Raw genomic sequence first — 22,155 nt, 5'->3', positions numbered from 1 at the left:
TCTTTCTCCCCTGAGAATGTGGATTGGTACTGGACTGATTCTGAGCTTTCAAATGATTTTTACAGAAGTTTCACATAACTTAGAAGTTGATGTAAAAATAATGTTTGTTTTAGCCACAAAATGAATATGCTCAACAGCAAACATGTCCCCAACTACAGCATAGAGCAGCTCATCGATGTAGCAGCTAAGTAGCCTGACGTAAAAACATTTTGCTAAACAATGTCAAACATTGAGAAGCTTTAATTATTGTTGTCAAAGTTATCAAACACGGCGTTTTGAAGCCAAAAACACCTCAGAAATATACAGAGCCAAGCAGGAGAATCAACTCATTTAAAGTTAAAACTCAGTTTTACACAAACACAAAGACCCTAGCATAAATGTTTGGTTGTTGAACTGGACCGTTCCAGGTCGCTACCAAGGAGATTTTCTATTAGCAGCTTAACAAATCTTGTACGTTACATTACCAAGACACATTAAAACAAACCTTTATCTTTTCTCCCTCCCCGAAGGATAAGTTCTTTTAGAGACATTGTTTTGCTTACTTAACTTCTGACCAGAGCTTTGGACGGTTGTATGCACATTGCACATTACACAGCAGCTCATGACACCGGCGAAGAGTGTGGTATCTACTGCGGCCACCAGAGGGCCCCAGGAGCAATTTATTTTTTTCTTTTTATCCATAAAATAATGATTTATACATACATTATCAAATATATATTATTGTAAAAATACTTCATATTGAAATTGTGTGTATTGATATTATAATGACATAGAAATTATTACTAAAAAATAAATAAATCAGCTCCTCTGAGGGGGCCCCTTAGTGGCCCTGGTGACCTAAGAGGCTGCTTAGTTTGCTTTGCCTTGGGCCGGCCCTGCTGTCTATGTCTGTCATGTTGGAACCACGACTGACATGGTTCCAACATGGTGACATGGTTAAAGTCATTTCTTCATGGAAGAAATGACTTTAACAAGAGTTTGGATGAGAAGAAATAAGACATTTATTAAAACCTTGCAAGGTGAGAACAGAAATAGAGTCAAAGGAGTCTGTCAAGTCTGCTCTGACTAACAGTGGATCTGGCTTCCTTTTATAGGTTCTGGTCAGAGAAGAGAGACTTGATTGGACTAGAGGTGTGAATCCCTGATTGTGATGTACCAGGAATTCTGTGGAGCCCAACAGAGATGATCTTGCCATTTGTCTATTGTTAAGGAAAGGAGGTTGTTCTGTCATGCTAAAGAGGGCAGATAAGATCTACGTTGGGGAAGTAACAGATATTCTCCAGGATCAAGGAGCTCTCCCCTGCTGTTGTATGACACCGTAGAAGTCTATGTGAGAGCAGCTTGACCAATTTCATAAGACTATGTAGAAATACCTAAATCAGAAGAGGGGTGAGGAGCACATTATAAAATTTTCCATTACTAAACACTTGGCAAAGGCTTGAGCAGCTTGTGAACTCTGGAGAGGAAATCCAAAACATGCCCTGTGTGAGGGTTGAACTTACAAACTTCAGATTATGAGACTGATGAACTGCCTACTCCACCAAAGCTAACTGGGCTTTGAAACACTGCCACAACGGATCCATGCGATACAGTGTTAAAGTTATCACAATTCATTTTTAGTTTCTTGATTTTCAAAAATATTTTATGTAAAATTGCCCAGGGCTCATGCTGTCTCATATATTTCAATGTGTAAAGACAAAAAGCACATACAATGAATAAAACAGCAAAATTCATCTGTATTTGTGGAATAGAGGGAATTCTTTATTTAAATTTCAGTGTGATAAAAGCTTTGTATTCGCTACACAACATACACTAAACTATTGTACCACACTACAGCTCTGTGCCTGAGGGTGCAAGAACCACACAATGCCGACATTAGTCAGTTCATGAGGACAAGACATTATTAAACATAAACCTGGCATTTCAGTTCAGTGAACACTTGGTCCTATGAGCTGGATTTTGGCTGGCTCGCTACAACCTTAAACTGGCATGAATACAACAAGAACAGTATTCGAAAGAGAAAAAGGATAAATAATGCACATTACAAAAACAAAGAAAAGAAAACATGGAGGTAGATACTTGATGAACTAGAAATAAATGTATGTCAAAGCCATGCACAGATGTTTGGAGGAAAAAAAGGCATTTCAACAATATTTATAATAAAAATGTATGGGAAAAACAGCTAATGTGATTATTTTAATGGTCAAATTAAGAAGGTGCTTTTTGTCTTTTAGATTAAAGATGTTTATCAGGCATGAACTAAATGCTGAAATTATCAACAGGCTGCTGGACAAAAGTTCAATATGAGGCAAAACATCATATGCATAAAAAGTAACTTTTAATGAATCACTATTTAGATCAAACACATGGCAGTAGAGAACAAGCAACAAACACCCAATTGTAGTCAATAAATCTGACTTATTAGAGGTCAAGATGTTACTCAACTAAATTCTTCATTTTCTCTAACATTTGTCATTTTGCAACAATTTATGTTTTATTATAAAAAACATTACTGTTTGCCTCTAAATTCTTGACACTTTTTTTGTGAACCTATTTAATATGTGCTTTGTGTGTGTACTGTGATTCTTGTGATGCTTCACAAAAAATAATGGCAAGCAATTAAGCAACTACAGTATTCTACAGGCAGATCCAAAAAAAAGGAAGATCTAAAGCAGAGGAAACAAAAAAATGGCATCACTGAAGCTTTCTCAGGACAGTTTCACTATCAATCACAACATGAACACTGAGTTAAGGATGGAATGGTCAGCATTTTTACTAGGACACAAGCATAAACAGAGAGTGTACTCAGAGATATAAGCATCGATTCCAGACTGCCAAAACAACAGAAGATGCAAATATGTCAACCACAATAATTTCAACTGATTGAAAATAACTTTTCAAAGTGAAAATGCACTTAACATTTCAGATTATTATTTCTCATTTACTTTTTAAATTATCTTGTTCTGGCAGTTGGTTACAAGCACAGAAAATAAACAGCCACTTTTCAGGAAGGAGGAGAGTAGCCATGAGCTCAGTTTTTCAGGATGGAGTCATACATCTGGTAGATGTACTGAGAGACTTCAGGGGCCCGACACTTCAGAGAGAGCTGGGGAGAAAAAAAAAAGAAAAAAGTAACAATATAATTTCCTCTCATATTTGAAGGTTTTAACACCTATTTTTAGGGGGGAAATTCTGTATGTATAGCTTAGTTCATTTGTAAAACAGAAAGAAAGGTGTCAGAACTACAGAAGAGAGAAAACTATTTGTAGAATAAATAGTAGTAAAACTTGAAAAGAAACAAATACAGTGGACCCCCGGTGTTTGTGCTCCGCCACCTGCAGATGTCTAAAATAGGCGAATACTTACAACCCTTTTCTAGAAACGCATATAAGTACATTTATGGTAGGAATCTACTACTTTTTACAAAAAGAACACAGAATTCTCAGACATATGAGTGCTTTGCTGCTTCTTTCAGGTTAAACCTTCAAGGTTGGTTTATATGCAGCATCGCTAATAAAAAATTAACAGAAATTACTTTGCAGGGAATACAAATGTAAAACTGATTAATTCCTAAAAATAAATCTCTGTACGACATGTACATATATTCTGTACCGTATAATTGGGGTTCCCTGGTTGAATGCGGAGCTCAGCCAGGATCCAAATGCCATTGGTCAACTTGAGTGACTGGTACAGCATGTCCTGGCCTTCCACGTTTCTTTTGGCAATTGTGTAGACGTTGTTATTCTGTAGTTTGCCAGACACTGTGTCTGAAAGACCAGAATCAAAATCAGTCCATATTATGAAACACCTTAACTTATGAAGCTTGATGTAATAATAAACTAAGGAAATAAACAGATACACAAAAACAAGAGGCTAAAACAACTAAGTAAACCAACATTTTGTCAAAATTCATCTACTGCTACAGGGTCAACTAGCTCTAAGAGGATTTTATTGAATATCTATTAGCAACCTTCAGATTGCAAGGCTCTAAATCTATCTCATATTGCAAGCCACCATGGATTTTTTTTATGGCTGTGAGGGAAACAGCACAATTAACAGCCCTTCTACATAAAACAAAAACAAAGAAGTTGAACAGTTTAGATAAAAAGAAAGTATCCAAAGGTGAGCATGTGGGTGACAGACAAAAAAAACAAAAAAAAAATCAGAAAGTAAGATTTTGGACTTAACACGAGACAGGACCTAAAAATGACATTATATGACAAATGAAGAATTAAGAACAGTAACTGAGCAGAATATCTTCAAAATTCAGGATCAGTAAAACCGCAGAAGAATTCAAACTTTAAATCTGTTGTTAATGTAAGTCTTAGAGATTCACAGAGAAATAAGTTATTGATTACACTCAGTAGATTTTTAGGTTGATCAGCGCTGACCAGCGACTAGATTAAAAACCCAATCTTTTTCTAATCTCTAAACGCATCACATCTGTCTACCTGCGCCAGCATAACTGACTGAAAACATCTTCCAGTTCTGCAGAGGCCTGCTGATGAACCATTTTTTTGATTCTAGTGAACTGAGCCATAGAAACAGAGAAACATCTAAAACCTGAACCTCGGGTCGCTGTTGAGCGGTCAATGGAGTAGAACGTGGGTGGTGGTAGCTCCTGCCAATTTCGTTTAAAATTATTATTCAGCTGTGCTTTTCATCGTAAACTAAGTCTTTGTTATCTACTTTATTGCTCTGTTGTCCTGTATATATACTTTTGCACCACGTAGCAATGTCAGGAAAGGGAAAATCTCGTACTATTCAGACGCAGCTAAAGTCATGCTCACAGGCCTCGGCTTCTTTGCCGCTAGAGCCATGTTTTGTAACCGCTCCGACTCAGATGAACCCAGACGCCGATACCCTAAAGCTCGAACTACTGTTCTCTTTGAAAGAAGACATCGCCGGCATTATTAAGAAGGAACTTCAAGAGGTACTTGGAGATGCGTTGTCATCCATTAAAGCTGAGGTACAAGCCGTGAAGACGCATCTAGCAAGTGACTATGCTGCTACTGATGCTAAGCTGGTTAAGCTAACGGCCACGGTGGGGGACGTGGAGGAGGCGCTCACGGGTTGCACTGATGACATTACCGGTATGAAAACTACTCTAGAGCAGCTTACGGCTAAGGTCACCATGTTGGAAGACAAGTGTGAGAACTTGGAGTCAAGATCAAGCCGCAACAATATCAGGATCATCGGCGTGGAGGAGGGCGCTGACTCCTGCTCACCTACCGCCGTGGCTGCGCTACTGAAGGAAGTGCTCGGGCTGGAAAAGGAACCGCTGGTGGACCGGTCTGATCGCTCTCTCCAACCCAAACCCAAACCAGGCGAACGACCTCGAATAATTATGTGCAGGCTTCATTACTACAGTGATTGTCTGGATATTTTACGTCGTGCGAGGGAGCGCCAGCGGATTAAAGTCGGAGCTGGAACTATATCGATTTTTCCGGATCACACTGCTAAGGTTGCCCGGGCTGCAGCAGCCTGCAATGAGGTAAAGCGGCTACTTCGTGGCATGGAAGGGATCAGGTACGGACTTTTCTACCCAGCGCAGCTGCGCATTACTTACAGTGGAGTAGTAAAGGAGTTTACTGCATCCGAGGACGCAAAGCAATACGTTCAAACTTTGATTTCTGAGTGATTCCTATTTGCTCTTAATGAGCCCTGGTCATAGACTGTTAGGGTGAATATATAGTTCTTAACTTTTAGTCAGAATTGAGGCTTATTTACATCACTTGGATATTAAAGATATGGTTACATCCCGTTCAGTTTAGAAATTAATAACGCTTGTGAGCATCTACACTGATGTTTATTGTTATGTAGTATTTTTCTCCATTATATAGGGATTTTAAGGTTCTCAATCTTGTTGCAAGATAATAGAAATAATCTTAAAGTAGCATAATAATGCACATACTAGTATTCTAATTTGGAGGTTGGTGGAGGTTAGCCAGAGGTCCCCTGGCTAACCTCTGGCAGTTCTTGTTAAACACACTTCTGTATTTGTTCGCTCTGCTTCATCTCCGAGTTCACATTTTATTGTGAACTACTGCCGTGTATAACACTGCTGTCTCCATTGTTCTGTTTTTATGGAGACTTTGGGTGTTGCTTTGTTATGGGTTTATTTTTGGGTATGGGTTGTGGGGAGGACCATCTCAGCTCTTTATGGTTGTTTTTATTTTTATTTTCTTAAATGGTTAATACCACTGTAGACCCCGGTATGGCAGGACCAGGCACATCTCTTCGTTTCATTAGCTGGAATATCAAGGGCATGGGTCACCCTGTTAAAAGATCAAAAGTTTTTTCCCACCTCAAGCAGTTAAAACCTTCTGTAGTGTTTTTACAAGAGACTCATTTTTGCATTAAGGATCACAACAGGTTACGTTGCTCTTGGATGAATCAAGTTTTTCATTCAGATTTTAATTCCAAATCAAGAGGAGTAGCCATTTTGATTAGTAAAACAGTACAATTCTCGCCCACTGATGTTATAGCTGATAAATATGGCAGATATGTGATAGTTGCTGGAGTATTGATGCAGAAAAAGGTTCTTCTGGTGAACATATATGCTCCAAACATTGATGATGCTGAGTTTGCAAATAGATTATTGAGTAGCCTCCCGTTTTTGGATTCTCATTTGCTAATTTTAGGGGGTGACTTAAATTGTGTCATTGATCCAGAGCTAAACCGATCTAATCCCCGAAAATTAACTAAATCTTTAATGGCTCAAGCATTCTCTGATTTCATGAGGCAGAGTGGTCTTATTGACCCGTGGAGATCCCGAAACCCAACCAGTAAAAAATTTTCTCTCTTTTCCAAGGTGCACCACTCTTATTCCAGAATTGATTACTTTTTTATTGACCAAGCTCTCAATTCATGTGTAGTTTCCTCTGATTATTTGAGTATAATGATATCAGACCATGCTCCTTTATTATTAGATATTCAGTTGACTTCTTATAAACGTAGTCGACCGCTATGGCGGTTTAATTCTCTTTTACTGGCAGATGAAGAATTTTGTGACTTTATTTCTAATGCAATTGATGAGTTTCTGGTGTTTAATAAGAATGATTCCACTTCTCATTCACTGTTATGGGAAACACTTAAGTCCTATCTTAGAGGACAAATAATTTACTACACATCTCTGTCTAATAAAAGACATAACTTGAGGCTTACTGAATTGGCAATAGCCGTTGCTAAACTTGATCAAAGATATGCCATAAGTCCCTCACCAGAATTATTTAAAGAGCGTATGGGTGTTCAATCAGAGATTGATTTAATTTCTACCAAAGAAGCTGAACGCTTACTTTTACACAGTAAAGGTTCATATTATGAATACGGCGACAAAGCTGGCCGTTTATTGGCACATCAGTTACGGCGTCAGGTCAACTCTCGTATAATACCTAGTTTTCAAAATACTCGACAGGTAATTACAACCGACCCCACCGAAATTAATGATACTTTTAAATCATTTTACGCTTCTTTATATTCATCAGAATTTCCCACAGATAATAATAAAATGGAATAATTTTTTCCAAAGTCTTTCCATTCCTGCTATTGATATGGATACTGCCAGGAGCATGGATTCTTCACTCAGCCTTGTGGAAGTAATAAATTCAATAAAAGCACCGTAGGGAATTGCAGTGGGCAATAAATCAGGAGGGGTGGGACGAGGCTTGGAAGAATGCAAAGTCTTTAAGTATTTGCAATCGGGTTAAGGCCATGCAATTGAAAATCTTACACCGTGAGCACATTTCTCCTTCTCAGCGAAGTAAGTTCAATGCAAGCTTCTCGCCACTATGTCTAAAATGTAGAGCAAATATTGGTAGTCTTACACATTGTTACTGGTCCTGCAGGGAAATTCAACATTTTTGGTATATAATAAAATGTGAATTAGATAAGATTTTCTCTGTTTGCACACAATTCAATCCATTGTATTTACTACTTGGTTTAACTGACGCCAGCATTACTGGTAAATGTCAGCGTCAACTCTACAGAATGCTTACTTTTTGTGCAAGAAAATGTGTGGTACTGAATTGGATTTCTGACAAAGCTCCAAGTAAATCACAATGGCTAAATATAGTACTGGACTATATATCTCTGGACTATTTAACGAGCAAACTGCACGATAAAGAAGATAACTTTCATAAAGTTTGGGAGCCTTTAATTTCTTATGTAGGATTTGAAACTTCTGTGCTTCTCTGGAGAGGATTTGTAATTTGAGGAGGACCGAATTGTAAAGACCTGAAATGTTCTGGTGTAGACCATTTGTCTTTGATTGTTTTTTTTTTTTTCCTTTTTCTTTTTTCCCTTCCTTCTTTTCTCTTTGGTGTGTATGTGTATGCCTATGTATATACACAGGTATGTAACTATAAGAGCTGGACTGTTCTCTTGTTCTTGTATTGTATTTGTTTATTTGTCAAAACATTGAAAACCAATAAATATAATTATTAAAAATAAATAAATAAAAGCGCTGTAGTCAAACAAAGCCCCTGGCCTTGATGGGTTTCCCATCGAATTTTATAAAAAGTTCATAGAAAAATTGGCACCACTATTATTGGCTATGTTTAACGAATCTTTAGAACGCAAGACTTTACCTCCAACATTAACACAGGCTACTATAGTTTTACTTCACAAAAAGGACAAGGACCCAACTTTATGTGGTTCTTACAGACCATTGTCCTTGTTAAATGCAGATGTAAAGATGCTAGCCAAGTTGGTTGCTTCTCGTTTGGAGAAGGCCCTCCCTTTGGTTATATCTGAAGAGCAAAATGGCTTTGTCAAGGGGCGTCAATTATTTTTTAATGTGTGCACCCTTTTTAATGTCATCTATTCAAAGCATTCTTCTGATATGCCCGAAATGGTCATTTCCCTGGACGCTGAAAAAGCATTTGACAGGGTGGAATGGGAATACTTGTTTGTGGTTTTGAAGAAGTTCGGATTCGGTGATACATTTGTTTCTTGGATTCGTCTCCTTTATGCATCTCCCAAAGCCAGTGTCCATACTAATGATATATACTCAGATTATTTCTCTCTTGGGCGTGGTACACGTCAAGGCTGTCCGTTGTCGCCTTTGCTCTTTATTATTGCAATTTAGCCTTTGTCTATCGCATTGCACGCTTCCCCCTCATTTAGAGGGATTTTTCGGAATGGGACAGAATATAAATTGTCCTTATATGCAGATGATCTGTTGCTTTATGGATCTAATCCCGCTACCTCTGTCCCCACTGTCTTGCATATCTTAAATAATTTCAGCTCCTTTTCAGGCTACAAATTGAATTGTGAAAAGAGTGAATGCTTTCCCATAAACACTACTGCCTGTGATATTCAACACTCTGACTTTCCATTCAAACTCAATCTCAGGATTTAAATATCTTGGTATAAATGTGACACGTTCTTCATCTGGCCTTGCTTCTGCTAACTTTTCGCCTCTTATTACAAAGACTGCGTCTGATTTCCAGAGTTGGCGTAATCTTCCTCTCTCCCTTTTGGGAAGGATTAATGTTGTCAAGATGAATGTCTTACCTACATTTCTTTTTCTATTTCAGTCTATTCCTCTTTTTATGCCAAAAGTCTTTTTTGATTCTTTGGATAGGTTGATTGGTGGGTTTATTTGGAATAGGAAACCTCCTCAAGTTCGTAAAACATTATTGCAAAAATGTAAACTCAGTGGTGGACTTTCATTGCCTGATTTTCAATCATATTATTGGTCTGCGCACATACAAAAAATTAGTTATTGGTTAAAATCGTCCAGTTCTCCTTGGTGCAAATTGGAACTATCTTCGGGTGCTGGGTCTTCATTGTCTGGTCTAATTTTTTCTTCATTACCTATAAAACCCTCTTTATTCACTAATAATCAAGTTGTTCTTAATACACTGAAAATCTGGTTTCAATTTAGAAAGCGTTTTAAGTTTGTTGGTGCCTCATCTTTATGCCCCTTGACTAACAACCATTTGTTTCCTCCATCTCTTTCTGACCCATCATTTTCAGTTTGGTATGATAGGGGTTTAAAACAAATAAGAGACCTACAGTGCTGCTTGAAAGTTTGTGAACCACCTGAACATGGTCATTATTTTCTAAAGAAGAATTATAATAATCATGTGAAATGAACATCCAAATCTCAAATTGTAAAGCAAACCTTCCAAATAAGGGAAACAAAGAAAAAAGGATACATGTTTTCATTATTTATTCAACAAAAGTATTTTATCTGTCAAAAAAATGAAAATCTGCCAAGTGCAAAAGTATGTGAACTCTTTCAGTTAGTACCTTGTAGCACCTCCTTTTGCAGCCATTACTTCAACTAAACATCTTCTGTAACCACAAACAAGTGTCTCACATCTGCTTTATGGGATTTTTGTCCACTCCTCCTTGCAGAACTCTGGCAGTTGAGTGAGGTTGGAGGGACATCTGGCATGTACTGCTCGTTTCAGATCTTGGCACAGCATTTCTATGGGATTGCGATCCGGACTTTGACTGGGCCAATCCAGAGTGTGAATCTCCTTTCTCTTAAGCCAATCTTTGGTACTTTTGCTGGAATGCTTTGGGTCGTTGTCTTGTTGCATAATCCATTTCCGTCCCAGCATCAACTCCTTGACTGTTGGCAGGAGATTCTGGTCAAGAATTTGTTGATAATCCTGGGAATTGATGGTTCCCTGGATTATATGGAGACGTCCAGGTCCAGAGGCAGAAAAGCAGGCCCAGACTTTCACATATCCACCACCATGCTTCACTGTTGGGAGGACGTTCTTTTCTTTAAATGCAGTGTTTACTTTTCTCCAAACATGGCGCCTGTGATTATGGCCAAATAATTCAATTTTGCACTCATCCGTCCAGAGAATGGACTTCCAGAAAGCCTCTGGTTTGTCCAAGTGCTCTCTGGCAAAGTTTAAATGGGCGGCTTTGTTCTTTTTTGAAAGCAGAGGCTTCCTTCTAGCAACTCTCCCATGAATGCTATGTCTATTGATATTTCGCCTGATTGTAGACGCATGTACATTTATCCCAGATGCTGACAGAGAGGTCTGCAACTCTCTGGAGGTGATGCGTGGGTTGGCCTTTACCTGCATTATTATTTTTCTGGTTCTTCTTTGTGTGAGTTTTGCGGCCGTCCACTTCTGGGCAGAGTTGCGGTGATGCCTAGTGCCCTCCACTTAGGCCTGTCACGAGAGCAAATTTTGCTGAGCGATTAATTGTCTCAAAAAATTATTGCGATAAACGATAATATTGTCTGAAGATCTTTTTACACCGATTTAATGGAAATGACGTAATAATGCATGTGATTTCCTGCCAAAGATAGATGCACTTTATTTTCAAAAGAATATTTAACACTGGAGCTGATAAACAAAACAACCAAAAACAAAAATAAAATGGATTCTCAGTCTCCATTAACAAAAAATGTACTTGATAAAAACTAAACAACATAAAGCCAAAGTGTAAATAAATACTGCATTCAACCTAAAGAGTGCAGATTATGAAGTCTGTATATTATTTTGCCCTTCAGTAATAATTAGATTTAAATAGAGAAGATGGGCACATCGACTACGTGATGCAATAGTTCACACTACATGATTTTTTGCTCCTATTTTTCCCCTTACAACAATCTTAGAACGTTGGTCTTTCTAAGATTGTGTGTGGTGTGTTACGGTAGATCGTCGTTGCCGCTCCGATCTAAATCAGGGGTTTTCCCCACTGGGAGCGAGAACACAGCCTGTTGAATGTGACAGGCAGCCAATCAGAAAGCGAGGATTCTCCTCAGTGTTTTCTGAGGGGAAATTACGTCGGGGAATCCCAAACAGCTGACACGGAGCAACCCGAAGTCCAGCCGACGTGGAAACAACTTTAATGTTTATTCAACATGCAAAGAATATAGAAATGACAAGAGGAGGAGTTGGAGCGAAATTACTACCACAGTTGATAAACCCGGTAACTTTTCAGTTGTTCTTCGTTAAGGTGACGTAAATAGGTTATAATGATTTTCATTCAGTCAGGACTTTACGCTGACACTAGTTACATGCATTGCAGGTAGATTGTAGTAAAGCATTGATTGATGTCTGGTTTTAAAATTAGTTCACTGGACTTGTAGCCATTATTTTGTGGCCATTGTTGGACACCACACCGCAAGACCGAACCCGATCGAACCGTTATACCTAGAATTTCTGTCGGGTAATGTGTGGTCTGTCAGGTTTTGAAAATGGGCCGACAATCGGCTGACAGCTCTAAGGTTGTGTGCGCTGGGCTTTACACTAAGGAAATGAGGAAGGGAGGGTCAGTGGAGAGCACCGGAGTTGAGCCTTTTTTCATTCGGTGTCATCAACAGAAAGAGAAAAAGGCCGGAAGAGACGATAAAGCCGATAATTGAAATGACGTCAATAGTTTTAATTTATCGTACGATTAATCGATTTATCGTTTATCGCGACAGGCCTACCTCCACTTGTAAATGATTTGTCTCACAGTGGATGGATGAAGCTGGAATCTTTTGGAGATGGTCTTATAGCTTTCCCCAGACTGATGGCCTGTTACCACCTTCTTTCTGATGTCCTCAGATGTCACCTTTCCTCTCGGCATTGTTGATCTGGTCTTTATGCCTTGACACAACAGTGGTTTGGTTGGTTTCCTCTCCCATTTAACCAGTGCACCTCAAAACTTTTCCCAAGGATGTCTCATTTGATTGGTCTGCTTAGTTGATTGCTTGAGCACTCACATGTGTTTCACCTGAGTCTTTTACCGGATTGTCTTTACCAGTGCAGCTGTGGTCCATTTACTTTTGCAGATGCTCTGATTCCATGTTTCATTTAGTCTGCTTGCAATTCATACATTTCCCTCAAAACAAGCAAATGGAATCGATGAACATAAACCTGACATTTCATATACAAAAACTGGTAATGAGAAAATAAGAAAATCATGGTTAAAAATAAGAAAAATCTAAACTACACAACTAGTTCACAAACTTTCAAGCAGCACTGTATATACATCAGGAGTATTTGATAGCTTTACAAATTTATCTTCCAGATACAATTTACCTGGTTGGCATTTATTTCGTTATTTACAAATTCGGAATTTTGCCTCTAAATGTTTCCCAAATTTTCCTTCTATACCCCCTGAACAGCCCTGGGAACAGATTATTGCATATAATCCACTTCAGAAAGGTATGATTTCAAAGATTTATCGTTTTATTTTAAATCTAAGGGTTGATTCTAATGTCAAAATCAGAAATGCATGGGATAAAGAGTTGGGAATCCAGCTGACCCAAGATATTTGGGATGACGCCATTGACAGAATACGATCTTCCTCATCTTGTGCTCGTCTTAGTTTGATTCAATTTAAAGTTGTGCATAGGATTCATTTCTCTAAATCTAGGCTTTCTCAGATTTACCCGGATGTTGTGGATATATGTGATAAATGCAAAGGCTCTCCATGCAATCTTGGTCACATGTTCTTTCTTTGTCCCAAATTATATAATTTTTGGTCTAATTACTTCACAATTATGTTTTCTGTTCTGAAAGTAAATTTGCAACCTTGTCCATTTGTTGCCATATTTGGTATCCTCAACCCTACCTTAGTGCTAAGTTCTGCTCAAATGGAGATTGTTGCTTTCACATCTTTATTGGCTAGACGTACTTTACTGTTACACTGGAAGTCTGATAAATGTCCCTCAATATCCCTCTGGGTTAAAGATATGATGTTCTTTTTGAAGTTTGAGAAAATCAAACACACCCTTCGAGGGTCTACACAGAAGTTTTACCAAAAATGGCAATGCTTTCTTTCCTATTTTTCAAACTTGGAAGTTTTGCCCAATTGAAGGTGCCTGCTGCTGAATTTTGTGTTGGTTATAAGTATGGGTAGTCATATCTGATGAGTATATTTTTTATTTTATTTTCCATCAGGTTGACGTTGAGCTGAGATGGGAAGGGGGGGGGGTTTAAATTTAATTTTCTTTTCTGTTGAAAAAAAAAAAAAAAAAAAGACTGGAACTGCTGGATTGTAATTTTGGAACTTCTATTTTTGTGTAAATGTACTGAGTGTATTGATCAATATGTATCCATAGTGAGATGTTTATGTATGTTTTGGCTGTAATAAAAAAAAAAAAATAAAAAAAAACCTGAACCTCGACGGACTTCACTGTTCTTGAGAAAATGCAGAGACTCAAGTTTGCTGATATTAATTCTAACCATGCTAATGACCAATATACAGCTGTGTTTCCATTCTATATGTGCGCAAAACTTATTCCACTAATGTAGAAAAAACACAATTTTACAATTGTGGTGTTTCCTTCAAATAAGAAACAATTAAAATCACACATCAATAAGTCTGTTCACACGATGTCATCAAAAAATATACTGCGCCATCACCTCCGTATACTTAACATCGTCTTCTTCATCTTTTCCTTCAGTAGTAATATCTGGTTGTTGATTACATGACTTGGGTGATGCGAAAGAACCGTTTCCATTGCACTAGTTTCAAATACAGTACTTTTAAAAGAGCTGTAAAACCACCTTAGAAAAAAGAGAAAAAACTTTTCACCAAGAAACGTGTTTTTTCAAAATCGGTATGTTTTCATTAAGCAAATTTGCGCAATTCCAATTTGCAAACTTTTAAGGTAAATGGAAATGTAACTTAAGATGACAGACATCTTTTTTTTTTTTTCCTTTTTTTTTTTCTCCGAAGAGTTTTTGCGGCGCTAGTGGCTCGTATTTTTTTGACAGTAGGCAGACAGGAAGGAGGGTGAGGAGATGGGGGAAGACATGCGGCAAAGGTCGTCGGGACCGGGAGTCGAACCCGCGACGTCTGCGTCGAGGACTAAGGCCTCCAAACGTGGGGCGTGCTAACCCCCTGCGCCACCACAGCACGCCCCGATGATAGACATCTTAAGCTAATTTTGCTCAAAACCCTGAAACATCAAGTCGGCATAAGCTGAACTAGCAAGAACTAGTGATTGAAATCAGCTGTTCAGTGTATCTTTGGTAAAGGGCCTCCAGTATTTACTATAAAACTCAAAGTGTGCAAAGAACTAAAATGCAAATAAAACATGAATGGCGGTGCCTACCAGCATTAAGGTGACAATCTTTGATCTGGTACTGGAGTTCATTCTCATTGGGAATGTCCTTCCAGGTGGCCAGAAACACCTGTCGCTCTGAAAACAATAAGACACAGTCATCAATATAGATCTTGATTACTTTACAAGGTGATCCAATATTTGTAAGGAAGATGTAGGTTTTCTTATCATTTTAGGCAAGGCACACACATAAGAGTTAATTATAACTTTTAAATTATATAAGATTGAAATTTTTGGTCATCTTTAGGCATCTCTTGAAATGATAAAATTTGATTATACTCTGCTTCACTTTCTGGATCTCAGAGATGATTTCAGTCCACACTTTATAGAACATGTATATATTTTTACTTCTTTGTTAATTTAGTATTTTCAACAAGTACGATTAAAGATGCATTGCCGTCTATTGCACAGCATCAGCAAATTGGATAAAATCATACCCATTTTTCCATCTTCAACAAAGAATATATTCAGAGGGATGAGGACGCTGAAGTAGAACACATCAATGTTGTTCTTTACAGCCACCTGTGCACACATAAACAGAGGAGAAAGAGCATTAGACAATAATTTTGGAGACTACAGAGCACAAATGTGTAATAAACATGCATCTTCATACATAAAATCAAAAATAAAAAGTTTTTCATTTTCTGTCCAGCACATCACTATATGAGTGAAGTTCAGCTTACTAAACAAATAATTCTTACCTAATAAAGTGATCCTTAGATTCAAAAGCTACTATTTCACAATCTAAATCACCTGTGAAACTCAAGGTCAAAATCCAGCCCGCCATAGCTTTTTATATTATTGTCTAGACTGTAGATGTCATATTAACATCATTAAGTCCCTCCAGTTTGTCACGATTCTGTGACCGTGGAAATTTATGCATAAATCAACAAACCCCGCATATTTTCATGCTAATGCACATAAGTTTATTGCAAATTAGCCCCAAAAATTGTCAAAAACATTAGGTTTACGTGACTGCCAACTTCCACCAGCAGGTGGTAAAGCAGTAAACCACTGCTTTAACACCACTGCTTTAGTAAAGCAGGTGGCGGTAAAGCAGTATTACTTTTAAGAAATACTTACTTAAAAGTACTGTAAGTATTTCTTACTTTTACAACACTGCTGCCTTAGCCTCACTTGTTGTCAAGTTACAGTTTGTAATAGACATGGCAAGAAAGAAAAACAAAGAAGAAAAGAGTCACAATTAATATCATACATAAACTTGAATTTTGCAAAATTGTCTTCAAATATTTCTAAGTTAGCACAACAAAATCTGTTATTTTGATAAGGGAAAAAAAAGGGGAGCGAAAAAAAAAATAATAATAATTTGAAAATGGGCCGACAATCGGCTGACAGCTCTAAGATCGTGTCGTCTGCGCTGGGCTTTACACTAAGGAAATGAGGAAGGGAGGGTCAGTGGAGAGCACCGGAGTTGAGCCTTTTTTAATTCAGTGTCATCAACAGAAAGAGAAAAAGGCCGGAAGAGACGATAATGCCGATAATTGAAATGACGTCGATAGTTTTAATTTATAGTACGATTAATTGATTTACCGTTTATCACGAAAGCCCTAGAAATGATTAATATTTATTTCTAAGAAGTAATAATCAAATAGTTATTAATATTTCAGCAGTTTGATAGTGGGTTCTATCAATGCATTTTGGCATAACCAGCCAATGTGAACATTCACTATCCTTATATGGTCCAAAATGAAAATGAGTTTGACATCCCTGATCTAAATGATGACCAACCAAAAGTCACTTGATAGTGATCAACCAGCATTTTGTGAGGAAATGCTCCTGTACCTGCAGATTATTGAGCGGATCCATCTTCATAACAGGCCCAATGGTGTTAACAGGCAGGGAGACCTCGATACTCTGATTGGGCATCAGTGGAGTGTGAATGGGCAGAGGACTGGTGGGGATCACACCAAAACTGCAACAAAAACAGAAATCTAAACCTGGTGCTATTCGGCTGCTACTTTTCCACAAACATTTGTGAATTAGTGCCTGAAAAAAATAATTCCTCTCCTCCAGTTCACAAACCTGTTTTTGTTGAACTGGACGGCAAAGTCGTTCATGTGTTGCAGTGCCTTGTTGGTGAACGACATGTCCATGTACATGTGGCCCTGGCGGCGGGAGAATGTTCCAGAGATCTCTAGTCCCTTAGCTTTTACTGCAGGAAGCCACACCTGATAAAAAGCAGCTTTTGGTTTAAAGACTTTTTTGGCTCTAGTGACATTTATTGAATGACAATTTGACAAGAAAGAGGGTGGAGAGAGAAGAGAGAAGGGGAAGATATGCAGAAAAAAGACTGTATAGAGGAATATAGCCTTAGCACACGGTGCACCCTCCCTACCAACTGAGCTGTTGTACTTTGTGTCTTACGTTTATCCTTCGCTGAAGAGACAGACTCAAAAAGTCAGATGTTTCTACAGTTTTTACTCCAGAAAAAAAAAATAATTTTAGAGCTATATATTTTAAGCATTTTATTAACCTTTATACTAGATTTGGAAGACTCCATGACTTACTCCTAAAAAAATCCAGCAGCATTCAAGCATGATTAATATCAAATCAGTAAAAATGAAAGTGGGTTAGGGCTTGGCAATAAATCAAAAATAGATATATCAAGCTACGCACATGATCAATATCAATAGATAATATGTCTGATAGAATATTCAATAAATAGAATATTCACAGAACCCTGATCCAGAACTGCAAAGCATTGTGGAGGATGTAGGCAGAGGAAAGACTTAAGCTGCTGAAACTCTCACAACCGACTAAGCCAGGTTGGTGACATCAACTAACTCACTCACTCACTCACTATTTGGTTACCTAGCAACAAATGTTGAGTAACTTGAGCAGCAGTAGGTTAAGGTTTCCTCATAACTGCTTAGAAATAAACTACGCTTGGGGTCGGAACTGTGGATAAAACAGGAAAGGTCATGCCACCAGTTTGGCAGTATTTCAGATATTCAAAACAAAAAACTACTCAATAATTATCAATATCGATTCATATGAAATGCTTATATCATGATACGTTTTTCAACCATATTGTCCAGCCCAAAAGTGTCAATCACCCTCTGGCAAGTGTTGCTCACACCCTCCGCCTTGCTCTTTTCTGTGCAACTGCTCTTTCAGTAACTGGTGACAGCGGATAAACAGTTTTCCTGTTATGATAAGTTGTTTCTCTGCCATAAAGACATTGCACAACACATATGCGATCATGATGACAGTGCTTAGACTCTTCTCCTGACTCTGATTGGTTGTTTCTGACTGAGTGGTGTTTTTCTGCAAGTGGCAGTAGGGATGAGGCAGAGGAGCTTGATTTGTTTCATATTATGCATCTCATGTTGTACTGTCCAAACAGTGACAGTTTTAAAAAATATGTAAAAAAACATATTTTTACTAAATTTACATATCACAACTTTAAGTACAAAACCAAACTCAATCCAAAACATTCACTGATGTCTAAACAAATTAAACCAACCATGTAATATAACTTTAACAAAATAAATCTAGCTAGAAAAAATTTTTCAAATCCTTTTAGCATCAATAAACTCGGTTTAATTTGACACTACACTCTTTCTTTCCTTTTATCATTGCATGTGTGGTAAAGTTGTGTGTACTCACTGCTTTTGGGGCTATGAAGCCTCCGGTGGTGATGGCCATGCCTGTGGAAAGCTCAAACAGGTCATTGAGGCCACTGCTGACTGCTGGAGGAGCAGGAGTTGGTGACGGAGCAAAAGTGCTGGGGACGGATGACGGAATGAAGTTTTGTCCCACCTAAAGGAGTACCGAGACAATAGCACAAAAACTGAAAATACACTGTTCTAGTTAAAACCATCTCAGTAAGCTTCCTATGCAGCTTCACCAAAAATATGCCAAAAGCCCAAGAAGAAAACATAAAGAAATCACACAAAGAATATTAGATGTTAGGTCACTGGCAAAAGAAAGCATGATTATATGGAAATAATATTTGAACACTCAGCCAAAGCAAAAATAAAAGCAGACCTAAATTAATTCTGAGAAACACCTTTTATGTGCATCTGAGTATTTTAGCCCATAAATCATAAAACATTTACTTCAAATCATTTAATAACACAAAGTATACAACCCAACTCAATTTAACATTAATGAAGAGTTTTCATAAACTGATCTAATGCTAGTAAACAATATATTCAACAGTATAAAATACAAACTCACTGGGATCATAAGACTGAAATAAAAGTCATAAATTTTGTTTTAAAATAGGCCAAAATGATTCAAAACAAGACATTTTCAAGCAGTGCACGCAGGCGTGAAGCAATAAAAGATTCTAACACAATGAAAGCATAAAGAGTGCAGTGAGAGTTTAGTTCAAGATGCATGCAGCATGCAGCAAGACGGCCAAATAGAAGGGCTTGACTTACTGCTGGACTTCCCCCAACACCTCCGCCCAGGTCTCCCCCAAGCTATGTGAGAGAAGAGGAGACGCCCCCAAGGACAGCATCCAAACATCACAGAAAGACCGAACACACACACACACACACACACACACAAACAAAGACAGAAACGGAGACCTTCTTAGCAACCGCAAGCCATCAAGAGCAGCCCCTCACTGTCTGGGAAAATATTACCTCAATAATAAATCTGCAAAACTACTAAGACTTCTAGACATTCTGAGATGTTAAATGTAAAATTGAGATTAACATAGCATCAAATTATGAGCCAATGTCACTCTTGTATTTCAAAAAAATATATTCTATAAAATTCAAAAAGTAAAACTAAAAGATTTATTACGAGCAGAGTAATATTTAAATTTCTGATGATTAGGACTTACAGCTAACAAAAACAGCAAATATACCTTCTCAGAACATTTAGGTACATCAAATTAATGAAAAAAAAAATTTGACTCCAGAACATTTATGTGCAGCATCATCATCAACAACGGCCCTTTACTTAAACAAAGGGCTCATTGCTAAATAAGATGGATTTTCAGAGAGTTTTATCTAAGCAGGCTGTTGAAAAGTTGTGTGGAAGAAAAAAATTTAACATACAATTAGAAAAAAAAATGTAATGCATTTTTCCCCCCTTTCACTCAATTCCCCATTAACTGCCTACTACATTCATTTATTTAGAATTATAAAAACAAAAGTGGTTATTTGATTTGGTGTCAATAACAATTTAGCATATTGTTGAACTAAATACAAAGCACTATGAATTTAATTACTTACTATGCAATTGTGATAATTTAGACATAATTAGGTATAATTACAACCACAAGACGAGGGCAAAGCCCTTCCAATATGATCCGTAGGCCATCTTGGACATGTAGTCCAGCTGCTTTCTACAAGTGGTTAATATGTCTGGATCAATAACTTTGAACAGCCATTTTCCTTTAGCAATAAGATTTTTGTGGTTTAACCTTGTTGTGGATGTTGTAGACAGTTGTAAAAGCATGGTTGTAGATGATACTTTTACATGGCCATAACATTTTATATTAAAAATAAATTATCTTTATTGGTCTAAAGTAATGGTTTGAAATTTTTCAGTGAAACAGAACTGGTGTTTTCATTAACTGTAGGAATATTAACATTAATAAACCCTTGAAACATTAATCTGTGTGCAATTAATCCATAATACCTTACACTTTCTGTATTACATTACTTAAACTTTTCAGTGAAATTGTAATTTACTGAAATCCATCCAGTTTTACAACTGGACCCCATCATGAACAAATAAACTTCATAAAGGTGTTAACAGCAAAAAAGTCAGTGTTTATGTACAACAGTAAAATCTAAGTGGTACGTTGCACCCATCAGGTGGTGGAAAAGTAACTTATTTGTGTGACTGAGCTCACCAAGCTGTCCAGGCCTCCACCCAGAAGGTCCACTGCACCCATCTGCATGGAGGAGACTTGGGGAACATTGACAGGAGGGCCCAGGTCAAGGTTTAGCAGGTCACCCAGAAGGTCACCCTGGCTGGGAATCACATGTGGCTGGTCCATGGCAGCAGCTGGACCACCGCTCACGGGGCTCTCGCCTGTATCAATACTGTACAGGAGGAAGTGGAGAAGTGGTTAGAGATAGTACATTTCAACTTCTTTCATTCAAAATATCAGTGAAGTCTCTGACTCGAGGCTGAATATATACAACAGGGTTTATGCAGGCTTTACCAACTAAAATTTAAGACTTAAGACCTTTTTAAACCCATCAAGAATAAAATGTTCACACATCACAACAGATGTATAAAAAAATTCAGGGGACCAAAACTGTGACCTTTCTGTGATAGGTTTATTTTAGGTCCTAACCTGCAAAGAATCAACCAGAGACATAAATTACTTTTCTGCAGAATAGGAGAGCTGAAAACAGACGCCGATAGCCGCTGTCAAACACTGTCTGTGACCAACTCTACCAGATCTTTCTCTGCATTCCTCTTTATTATGTATATAAAAAGGAGGTTGGGCTTCTTCACACAGTCACACAGAAAATTGACCAACGATCTTTACTATAGGGTGTTCTGGAACCTTCTGTGGACATGCCCTTACAAGGGCATGAGGCTGACCACAACCAATCAGTTTCACAGGAAACAGATACCGCATGAATGTTTTAACGTTTTTAGCTTCCAGGCAAACATCCTAAACAAAGTTAATAATGTACTACAAAAGATTAATAAAGTAAACATAAAACAGAATAATAATATGAAAACATAACTGTTAAAATAAACTCATAAGTAAATGAACCTTGATAATAATTCTTCTAACATTCTGGGTTATTTTTGTGGCTCTTGGCAACAACTGTGTGCTCCTCACATCATGAAAATGGCTTTCTAGTTACCTAGCTAAGTAGAGAGCCATATGCCTACTAGTAATGAGCCATATGTTAGGCGCTAATGACTTGTTTGTTAGCTTGCCAGCTAGTTAGCAAGCAAACTAGATAGCAAGAAAGTATTAGCAGCTTGTTAGCAGTAATCTTAACCGAACTGAATCAAAGAACGCAGTGAGTGAAGATGTCTGTGCACAACTACAGCTTTGGTCTGATTAAAAAGTCTCATAAAACCTGCATAGAATATATAAGATTAAATAGTTCTGCCACAACAAAATTTAAGACCAGCGATTACTGTATTTAAGGCCAACT

At 37.7% G+C, this 22,155-nt stretch overlaps 1 protein-coding gene and 2 long non-coding RNA genes across 5 annotated transcripts in view; 1 reads left to right on the top strand and 2 right to left on the bottom strand.

Moving 5' to 3' along the window:
* Window positions 1–1,735: 1,735 nt before the first annotated feature.
* LOC114153742 (AP-2 complex subunit beta) overlaps window positions 1,736–22,155 on the bottom strand; it is a 32,077-nt gene continuing 11,657 nt past the window's right edge. For 2 of the 3 annotated variants that reach the window (XM_028032489.1, XM_028032492.1), the window contains 9 exons: window positions 20,880–21,072; window positions 19,450–19,491; window positions 18,671–18,823; window positions 17,084–17,229; window positions 16,844–16,973; window positions 15,478–15,562; window positions 15,032–15,118; window positions 3,613–3,767; window positions 1,736–3,106 (listed from right to left, as the gene is read on the bottom strand). In XM_028032489.1, coding sequence (XP_027888290.1) covers window positions 3,032–3,106; window positions 3,613–3,767; window positions 15,032–15,118; window positions 15,478–15,562; window positions 16,844–16,973; window positions 17,084–17,229; window positions 18,671–18,823; window positions 19,450–19,491; window positions 20,880–21,072 — 1,066 coding nt within the window. In that variant the 3' untranslated portion in view covers window positions 1,736–3,031. The remainder of the gene's footprint in view (window positions 3,107–3,612; window positions 3,768–15,031; window positions 15,119–15,477; window positions 15,563–16,843; window positions 16,974–17,083; window positions 17,230–18,670; window positions 18,824–19,449; window positions 19,492–20,879; window positions 21,073–22,155) is intronic. The other variant, XM_028032491.1, reaches the window with a different exon arrangement.
* LOC114153763 (uncharacterized) lies at window positions 8,858–12,953 on the bottom strand. Its single transcript, XR_003597401.1, has 2 exons — window positions 12,413–12,953; window positions 8,858–11,132 (listed from the first exon to the last, which is right to left on the bottom strand). It is a non-coding gene; the product is annotated as an uncharacterized LOC114153763 (long non-coding RNA).
* LOC114153767 (uncharacterized) lies at window positions 10,974–21,489 on the top strand. Its single transcript, XR_003597404.1, has 4 exons — window positions 10,974–11,079; window positions 12,209–12,211; window positions 17,405–17,409; window positions 21,479–21,489. It is a non-coding gene; the product is annotated as an uncharacterized LOC114153767 (long non-coding RNA).

Source organism: Xiphophorus couchianus, chromosome 11 (genome assembly GCF_001444195.1).
Source record: "Xiphophorus couchianus chromosome 11, X_couchianus-1.0, whole genome shotgun sequence".
Taxonomy (NCBI): Eukaryota; Metazoa; Chordata; class Actinopteri; order Cyprinodontiformes; family Poeciliidae; genus Xiphophorus; species Xiphophorus couchianus.
The sequence above is the reverse complement of the archived record's forward strand: the minus strand, read 5'-3'. Positions and strand labels throughout refer to the sequence as shown.